Source organism: Limulus polyphemus, unplaced genomic scaffold (assembly GCF_000517525.1).
Source record: "Limulus polyphemus unplaced genomic scaffold, Limulus_polyphemus-2.1.2 Scaffold1060, whole genome shotgun sequence".
Taxonomy (NCBI): Eukaryota; Metazoa; Arthropoda; class Merostomata; order Xiphosura; family Limulidae; genus Limulus; species Limulus polyphemus.
In genome coordinates this window covers 192,358-202,934 of record NW_013666670.1, presented here as the reverse complement: position 1 = coordinate 202,934, position 10,577 = coordinate 192,358, and the positions used below count along the sequence as shown (strand labels likewise).

General features: G+C 32.6%; 1 protein-coding gene across 3 annotated transcripts in view; it reads right to left on the bottom strand.

The window, feature by feature from the left end:
• The window catches only part of LOC106461931 (zinc finger protein ubi-d4 B-like), an 84,114-nt gene that overhangs the window by 51,503 nt on the left and 22,034 nt on the right, over positions 1-10,577 (bottom strand). For 2 of the 3 annotated variants that reach the window (XM_022389032.1, XM_022389033.1), the window contains exon 5: positions 6,067-6,291. In XM_022389032.1, the coding sequence (XP_022244740.1) occupies positions 6,067-6,291 (225 nt within the window). The remainder of the gene's footprint in view (positions 1-6,066; positions 6,292-10,577) is intronic. The other variant, XM_022389035.1, reaches the window with a different exon arrangement.

Below are 10,577 nucleotides of genomic sequence, written 5' to 3'. Positions count from 1 at the left end.
GTTTTATTATATATATATATATATATATATATATAGCTCTAAAATGGTGAAAAGTACAATTAATAATCACCCATTTTGCTCCATTAAATACTGTTCTGTCTGTAGTTAACATATTGACATTTAATAGTGCTAGTAATTATCAATGTGTAAATGACAAGTGGGTTTGTTGGTAGTTAATGTATACACTCTAAATAAAATCTTAAGCTTAAAGCAGTTTTCAATCACTAACTACAAATAACTTATTGCCTTTGTCACTCAGTTGAGAAAACTTTCACACTCCTTTTTGGTAATGCTCAACAATATAAATAACTGCTTAGCAACAAAACTATTACCTGGTTGTTCTTAGGCCAACAATGGTGTTTATGTTGAATGCTTAATATTCACGTTGGTTTGTTAGAAAGTTTTTTTTCTTATTCTTTAATTTATTATAACTTTAGTGATATAACAGCAAAATAGTTTCATTCAACAGTTGTATGACATTGAGTTGTAGCCAAAAGCAAAATAAAATTTACCAAGTAGTGTTTCAGCTAAGTCTCATTTTATGTTTATGTATTAGGTCTAATGCTTAAATTAGACTACAGATAGGCCTAATATTACTCACGTTATATGGTCAGTGTTTAAAAAGTTTTAAGTGGTGAATAAATGTTAATTAATAAATATTCTTTTGGTATTTTAACACATATATTACCGACTTAGCCTTAAAACATAAAAAAGAAATGTTTATTATCACCAAATATCTTTTATCCTTTGTATAGTTGAAAAGAGTTTAAAATTTGTGTCGGAATGTTTACACTATGGTTTCTACTTCCTGACCTACAGTGAAAAGGCTAAAGAGTGCTATTTAAATCTCTTTCAGAGTACACACATACTTTTGTTCAAGATAACACTTCATTTTTCTTTGTAATTTTTAGTACAAATGTGGTGATTAAAGAATTACTCCAAGACTGATGAAATACGTGAAGAATAGGTACATTCTGGAGGTACAGACAAATTAATTTTAGTTAACTTCTATAATATTCAATAATTATTCAACAATGGTTCCCAACATTTTTTACGAGCTTTGATACAAGTTACTATTATTTAAATACAGAACATATGTCTGAAGGATGAATTTGTTCCCAAATGCACATTTACACAACATTTTCAAACACACTTTCAAAAAATTTGCAGTTTTATGAATCATAACTTCCCCTACTTCAACATATGTTAAGTAATGCATCAAAACCATGCACAGTAGTCCATTTGACTATCATCTTAATGATACAAATTGTTGTGAAGTATTGACTGAGTCACTTTTAACGAAATTTGGTAAAGGCACTCAGGAATAATCTTTTGAAACTTGAAACTTTTAGCTCATTATCTTTTCAATCAGTGTAGAGTTATCTGAACATTACTTACCCACCATTCTAGTGAATAAAAGATGACTCAAACACAATATACATAACTAATCAACTACTACTATGAAAGGCCTAGTCTTTTTTTATTACTAAGACCATTTGACTTTGTCCCCAGTTTCTAAAGAGTGATAAAATTTCCCAAAACCTAACTTGTTAGTAAATAGTAAATTAGTGATGAATAGATTCACATTTCATGCAGGTAAAAATTCACAACGTTGTTTTTTACAAGGATTCAGTCAATAAAAGGCATGAAGCAAAAACTGATTATGGGCCAATTCTTTCTATTTACCATCAAAACTTATATTGAACTTAAAATGTGTTTAAATGTATAGTATAGAATGATCAACATTATGCCATAAAGCTTGCAATGTAATTTTACTAACTTGTATACAGCAGTTGCTAATCCTGGAGCTAAGATCAAGTAATCTTCTCTTTCAAGTCAAAATTGTTCTGCAAGTTTTTCAGTTAAACATGAAGACTAAAAGTATAAGAAACTCTTAGATATACATGACTGTTTCAATTTAAGTATAGTGTGAGTATTAAATGTAATTATTTTTAAAAGTGATAGTTTAACACTGTTTGTTTATGTAACTGTTTTCAAATCATATGTTGTGTAGTTTAAATTGTTGTAAATTGGCAAATGTTGCATTATTGCATGATTTTACTTAAACTTTCCAAGTTTTTCTTGTTTTAATTGAATATTATTGCAACATAATATCTCGTAGTGTGTGGAACATTCTTGGCCTCTGTCAGGCTATAAATACGTGTCCCAAATGTAGTTCGATTGAGTTAGCTAGATAGATCTAGACTGCATAACCATAAAGAGCACATAGTGGCAATCTCTAAAGTGAATTGTCACAGATTGTATTATAATTCAGAGAAGAGAAGAAATAATGTCATGTCAATTTGGTTCTAAAGTAACTGAATCAACCTGTGTGAACTTTGACATAAAGAGACAGTTACTTAAATCTCTGGATACAACTGTGGTAACCAAAAGTGCAACATAAGGGAAATTATCACTGATTGTATTGTAATAACAGAGCAGAGAAAAATAATTTTCTTCTCAATCGTGTTCCAAAGTAACTAAACCAGCCTGTGTGGACTACTGATGATACGAGACAATTAATTAAAACTTCGGATAAAAATCTGGTAATTAATTGTGTATATATTATTATATAATATATTATTCTAAAACAAGTGGAATGTGTGCTGTTTGCTTATTGTTGAAATTTATCACCAACAAGTAAGTGGCACCTACTGTAAAGAATCCGGGTCATACATAAAAACCTGACACTAACAAGATTTTTATCATTTATTACAATACTTCACAACTGACAAAATTAAGTGCAAGTACACATCTTCCATTTTTGGAAATTCTTGGTTACCTACACTCGTTTCACCCTATCATGTGCTTATAACCAATCAGAAACACAGAATTTCCTCCACATGGTTTTCTAATCCTTTTCAAGGTGTTTATTTCTCAAGTTTAATCTTTTGTTTCCGATCTCTAAAGGAAGGAGCAAGAAAGAATGATCTTTGGAAAACAATATTTTTTTAGACCCAAATATAGTTTAGTTAGAAAACCTGATAAATTATAGTGGAAATCTGTGATATTGGTATTGTAATTTATAATTTTTTGTTATTTCAAAATGCATATGTGAAACCTAAAAAGTTATTTTGTTTTACATCCTCTACATGCAAGGTACAGAAAGCATGTAAAAACTTTTATACAATCACAAGTAGTAGAGATCATTGGTTTTTATACTTCTTTATTTACTGTTCTATGTTTTAAGAAAAATAACTGAAATTTATGGATTTATTTGTAAGTAGTAAAAGTATATATATACCTGTGTAATGTATTATAACCAAAATGTGATTGTATTTTACAAAAAACTGGTCCACTAGAACAAAGCCAAGACAGATCACTTTGTAAATGCCAGTATTACGCTATTCGATTTGGTAACATAAGATGCACATGCACTATGATTGTGACTTCTGTAATGTTAGTCAGACATGGCTGAAAGGTCAATAGAATAAAAATAATAAATAGATATCTAATGTTATGACGAACCTCGTGACCATTTTCTGCTTGTTATAGTTTGCATGCTATAACGTTTAAATTAGTAAGTGAATGTTAACAAAATTTGGCAGATAATCAGTAAACATTACAAGGCTTTCATATGAAAAATATAAGATTTTTTGATTAAGGTTTAAGGTTTTTTTAAGTAATGTTTTTTTCATGTCATTTCTTTGGAATATTACTATCCATCATGCAAAGTAATTTGGATTTTAAAATTATAAATACTTTTATGTATAAGAAAATTTCACATGCGAAATCTTTATAGCCTCCCGATAATTATCAAACATTTTTTAAGAAAAACTTAGTATTTTATCTGTTATTTTCATTATCAAATCTCTACTGTTTGGTCGATTGGATTGACCTCATAACCATCATAAAAAATTAGGAAATAAATATAAATTATGCTTTTTTCATTGTAGAATGACTATAAATTATAATGCTAAAACACAAATGTTTAGTCTAAATAGCTTAAATCTCAAAACATACATTTATATAAATTTATTATTTTTTACTATTTTGACCTTTTCAGCCATGCCTGGCTAACATTACAGAAGTTGCAATGACACAGCACACGTGCACTCATGTCACCATATCCAAGAATATAAAACTGGCCTTTACAAAGTGACCCGTCTTTGCTGTTTTTTAGTGGAATAGTATTTTGTAAAATACAGTCACATTTCAGTTATAATACATTATATATTTATATGAATTATTACTATTTACAAATACGCTCTTAAACTTATTTTTCTGAAAACATAGAACAATAAATGAAGTATAACAAACAATTATCTATTCTAGTTATAAACTTTGTACACATTTGTTGCTTGCCGTAAGTTGCTAAGCCTTATCAAATTTCGCATGTGGAAGATATGAAACAAAATATTTTTTTTTAGGTTTTATTTATACATTTTGAAATAACCGAAAAATCATAAATTACTATATCAATACCATAGAATTCCACTATAATTTATCAATTTAGTAAATAAGCTGTATTTAGGTCTAAAAAAAATTAAATTTCAAGCTCACTAAAAGTCTTACCTTACTGCTTGGATTCCGGCATAAAAAGAAAGAATTTGATGCCAGAATACTTCAAACTGGCTGAGAATGCCACTAGGGAGAAAATCTGAGCTTTTGATTGGTCATACACAGATAGTTAATATGACCGATAGACTGATAATATGATAGTTCTACCAGTATTTAAACTTGGATACAATCACTACTGTTGTGATCCTGATAATATAGTAGTTTGACTAATACTTAAGCTTCAATACAACAATCACTACAGTTGTGATCTTGATAATATGATAGTTCTACCAATATTTAAACTTGGATGCAACAATCACTACTGTTGTGATCCTGATAATATAGTAGTTTGACTAATATTTAAGCTTCAATACAACAATCACTACAGTTGTGATCTTGATAATATGATAGTTCTACCAGTATTTAAGCTTGGATACAACAATCACTACACTTGTGATCCTGATAGTATGATAGTTCTACCAGTATTTAAGCTTGGATACAACAATCACTACAGTTGTGATCCTGATAATATGATAGTTCTACCAGTATTTAAGCTTGGATACAACAATCACTACAATTGTGATCCTGATAATATGATAGTTCTATCAGTATTTAAGCTAGGATACAACAATCACTACAGTTGTGATCCTGATAATATGATAGTTCTACCAGTATTTAAGCTTGGATACAACAATCACTACTGTTGTGATCCTAATGATATGATAGTTCTACCAGTATTTAAGCTTGGATACAATAGTTCTACCAATATTCAAACATGAATAGGTACATGATGATTGTTATGATACTGTTCACGGTGATTCTTTTTTATTACAATATCTTTTGCTTCTTGTAGTACTTTATCATTGTACCAAGTTTTATTGAGAACAATTTGATGCTTTTTAAATGTTTGAATCAGATATGAAATAAATATTAATGACCATATTTTTGCTAAGTATCACTAACCAGCAGACAATGACAAAATGTATCTATTCTTACAAAGAATGATTTCTGGATGTCTGTGAAAAAATGCACATGCAAAACAAAAACAACCAATCAGTACCAAATTAGTGTATTACATAAGAAGAGTTAAATATAATGAAAGGGTTGTACATATAAAGATTCTAAAATTTGAATTTTATTCCTTCTTCCAAGCTTCAAAATCCTACCTCCAAACAGACTGGTAAGATATCTAATACAGTTTTTATGTTGTGTTTATATAGGATGGCCAAAACTGACAGTATTGATTTTTTTACCACTAACAAACACAATCAAGCATACAAAAAATCTTAAATATGCTTTTTACAGTAACTACACAAAGTATATTAATTCCAATCAGAGTATAGTTACAAAAAAAGCTACCTATTTTTTTTATATATGTGTATGTAAAATGTGGCTCTTTTACCCACAATTTGACTTAATATGCTTCTGATGACCACTCAAAATCTAAGATGCATGGAACACCAAAACATTGTTTCAGATACTGTGCAAAATATATAGGGAGAAGTTCCTAACCAAAGACAAAATTTATGTTGCACAGGAAAGATGGAAAGTGAATGTCTGCCATACCATTACTGGGGCTGCTTAGGAAAGATAAGAAGCTGTCCTGAAATTTCCTCAAACCTGCCAGTGGATCATCTGACTGTGTTCCAGCAGAGGAGGAGGAAGAAGACATGGTTGATACTTTTGGAGGAATGGAGTTTGCCTCTTCTTCTGCATTATCAGAGTTATTGTTATGACTGTGCGAGTAGTGATATGAAAGTCCTGGACGACTCTTGTACCGGGCACCACAGACTAAGATAAAAAAATTACATTATTAATATAAAACTTTCATACTTCAATGACAAATAAGGGGGGGTTAAACCCCTCAACAATCACATACAGGATTGGGCAAAAATGACTGTACAATTGTTTCATTTAGATTTTAAAACATAGTTTCATTTCTAACATCTTACTCTAAAACAAGAAAAACTAAATTGGCTACAATTTTCTTTGTAATATTTCTTTAGTACCAATGTTATAATTTTCCTATATTGAAATGTATTTCTGACAGGTATTTTACCTTCGCTCACATAAATAGTTATTCTCCTTCAGTGCTGCTCTCTATATGCAACAAATAAAAGTTAGCACATGCCACAAGCCTGGAATCTCCCCCATCTGGAATTGATCGATTACAATCAATCTCACATGCACATCATCATGAGTCAACCCTCCACCAATACGAGTGTGACATACTCTCTTGATGCATGTGACTCCCTCTCTTCAATTCAACCAAACTATCACTTCGAGTTTTAGCAGAAAATGGAAGCACAGGTTTTCAGTGGGGAGGAAGATGAGGAAGTGTGAGAGAATAGCTAGAATCCCACACTGAAAAGGTGGAGGGACCAGTGCAAAGGTAAGAAAGAAGCATCCTTCAAAGCATCTGAAGGATACTCCAAAAAAGATTTTAGGAGTCAAAGATCATATGTGAGAGACCACCACTTCTGAACCAGATATATTTTTTTGCTCATTGGGAAAAGATGTTGCATATATGGGAGGAAAATAGAAGGAACACATCCAAATGGGAGAGAACTATTGCAGGATTATGATCCGAACCATACATTATATATTATAGTTATGAAACTCAATCCTGGAAAACATCAAAGTGGGTAAGATTAAAAGATGTGCTCCTAGGTGTAGAGTGGCTAGGGCATGACAGACTATACATGGCAAGTCCACTATATCCAAAACCCATGTCGCCGGGAACTGACATCCAAGTGGGGGTAGGAAAGAGGATCATACCAGCAACAAGCCAACAACAATCCAAAACTCAGCCATCTGGTGGGGGTAGGAAAGAGGATCATACCATCTTTACCTCAAGTTCATAAGACTGGAGGGAATCTCGTACCCACGATCCATAAATGTCCACATGATGTTGTTTTATAAGAACATGAAATAATGAATGATCAATCAGGGAACCAGACATGTGGCATTGAAAAGATGTCTGTGTAATGTAAATCATCTTACTCAAATATATAATGACAGGAACCACCCCAAACCCTACATGGCTTTATAGTGCAGCTTTTACTAGTTTAAGTATACCTGGACAGGCACTCGCCACAGAGAGGGATCCATAAAGAAAAAGAGAGGGAGATGCCCCTGAAAATAAGAGACCACACCACTTCTGAACCAGGTATATTTTTTGCCCATTGGGAAAAGATGTCGCATATATGGGAGGAAAATAGAAGAAATACATCCAAATGGGAGAGAACTATTGCAGGATAGTGATCCGAACCATACATTATATATTATAGTTATGAAACTCAATCCTGGAAAACATCAAAGTGAGTGAGATTAAAAGATGACATGGTTGACACTTTTAGAGGAATGGAGTTTGCCTCTTCTCCATTGACTGGAAATATACTGGTAGTAAGCCTCCTTCAGCCAGGTTTGACCATGAATGAGCATCCGTCCACTGTTAGCTCATGTTGATCGCTCGTCTAGAGCAGCGTCTTATGTGACTAAGGAGACCGACCCGAGAGTGATAGTCTCGGTTGCAGAGGTCACATATATATACTAAAAGGTAACTTACCCAGTCACAGTCTCATAAAAGAGAGAAGAATAGCAACAGGTGGATAACAGTACCCTGACAAAGAAAAAACAGCTACCCAAAGTAAAGAATGGGAGATGAACATATGAGGAGTAGTTCCAGTGCTTGAGAGACGAAGTACCTCCATAGCAAGACAGTTTGGATATGCAGGGAAAATGGAAGGTGCATGATCTTAGTGAAGACATGAGGAATCGATGATGGAAAGAAGGACACAAGGAACAAAAGGCCAATCAAAATCAATATCCAAACCCAATGGGTCAGGGATAAAGGAAAAAAAAACAACAGAAATGCAGTGGAGTAAGGGAAGGAAATCATGAGAGATGGATAAAATGGAAAAACCTTGAAAACAATGATGCAACCCAAAGCATGTACTGGACCTACAAGGTCATCTGGAACCAACAGAGAAGAAATGTGGAAGATAGTAAGAAATGGAAAAGGTGAATGGAACATACCACATGAGTCACAAAATGAGTTAAATCAAAATGATCCAGAACAAAGGAAACAATTGAGCCAAAGCAGCAGAGAAACCCAGAATTGTACAGGCCAAGAAATTAATTATAAAGACCAGAACCAGAGTGACATAGATGAACAAACATTTTGGAGGAAAAAACTGATAAATGAGAAAACTAACATGAGAAACTGAACTGGCAAGGGGATGATGAACTAGAGGCCAAAAACAAAAGAGAGAATTACTTGGGAATTGACAAAAACTTCATGTGGAGGAGTACCCCAGAGAAGGTAGACCCATCAAAAATTTGGAGAAAATCGAGAGGTCACTCCTATGGAAAAAATATAACGGGACTGGAAAGGCAATAAGCTATAAAGACAAAAACGTGGAATATGACCCTCCAGGAGACGCACGTGAAGTGCGTGGTTTAAAATAGGGATATCCACTGTCTACCACAAAAGAAACAAAAAAGAATGTCCCCTTGACAAGTAATAGAAGCCACCACCATCGTATAGTCGAAATGAAATATGATTAGTTAAATCCAGATAAAATTAAAAGAGTGAACGAAAGCACACTGGACTGAATGAAGTACAAGGGTGTGAAGGGAATAAAACCATTTGCCCGGAGACCATAATCCTGAAGCCTCCTACAGATCGAACCACATCCCCTACCGATTGGAGATGAGCATCAGGGAAAAGAAACATTCCAGAAGAGGGGAAGAAAGCAGGAAACCAAACATCATAGGGGATATGAAAATCTATCAGCTCATATAGAAGATGATGGAAGGAAGAAAAGTAACTCTTTCAGCGTTGGCATGGTCCCTCGGACCTCCTCGTAACCATCTTGTGCTTGTTATAGTTTTCAAGCTATAACTTTTAAGTTAGTGAGCAAATGTTAATGAAATTTGGCAGACATTACAATGCTTTCATACGCAAAATATCAAATTTTATATTAAATCTTAAAGTTTGTAAAGCAATGTTTTTCTCATGTCTTTTTTTCACTTTTTGTATGTTGACTATCTATCACACAAATTAATATTCATTTTAAGATTAAGAATACTTTTGTATATTTTATCTATTAGTTTTAGTAATCAATCTCTGTACGGGTTCAGTAGATTTGACCGATTTCGCAACCACCATAAAAAATTAGGAAATATACATATATATTATGCCTCTTTCTTTCTAGAATGAACACAAGTTATAACACAAAAACATAAATGTTTAGACTAAATAGCTTAAATCTTATAACATTATGTATTTATATATATATATTTATTTATATATTTATTATTCTTATTATATTGACGTTCTAACCGTGCTTGACTAACAATACAGAAGTTACAATGACACGGCGCACGTGCACTCATGTTACCGTATCCAATAATATATAACTCACCTTTAGTCTTTACAAAGTGACCTGTCTTGGTTGTATTTTAGTGAACTAGTATTTTGTAAAATACAGTCACATTTCAATTATTATACATTACATATGTGTAGAAATTATTGCTATTTACAAATAAGCTCTTAAACTTATTTTTCTTAAAACATAGAATAGTAACTAAAGAAGTAAAGCAAACAATTATCTCCTCTAGTTATGACCTTTGTACTTGGTTGTTGCTTGATGTAGGTTGCTAAGCCTTTAAAAAATTTGCACGTTGAGGATATGAAACAAAATATTTTTTTAGGTTATACACAGCATGGTCACAAGTAAATATTTCAGAAAAAAATGAAAATTTTCAGTCATATTCACATGAATTGATATATTTATAATTTAATTAATATCTAGTAGATCTTCCTTTCACTTCGTGGAGTTCGTTGATCCTTTGGAGCATTGTGAGAATCATCTGGTCAATTTTACATTGTGGGATTTTTGCCCACTCTTGCTTCAATACTTGGAGTAGATCGCTCTTCGAAGTTTTTATTTTGGTTGTTTCTTGACTTGCCGGTCGAGTATGGTCCATAGGTTTTCGATGGGGTTCATTCAGGAGATTGGCTCGGCCAGGGCAACTTCTGGATACCATTTCTTCCTGCAACTTTTGGGTGT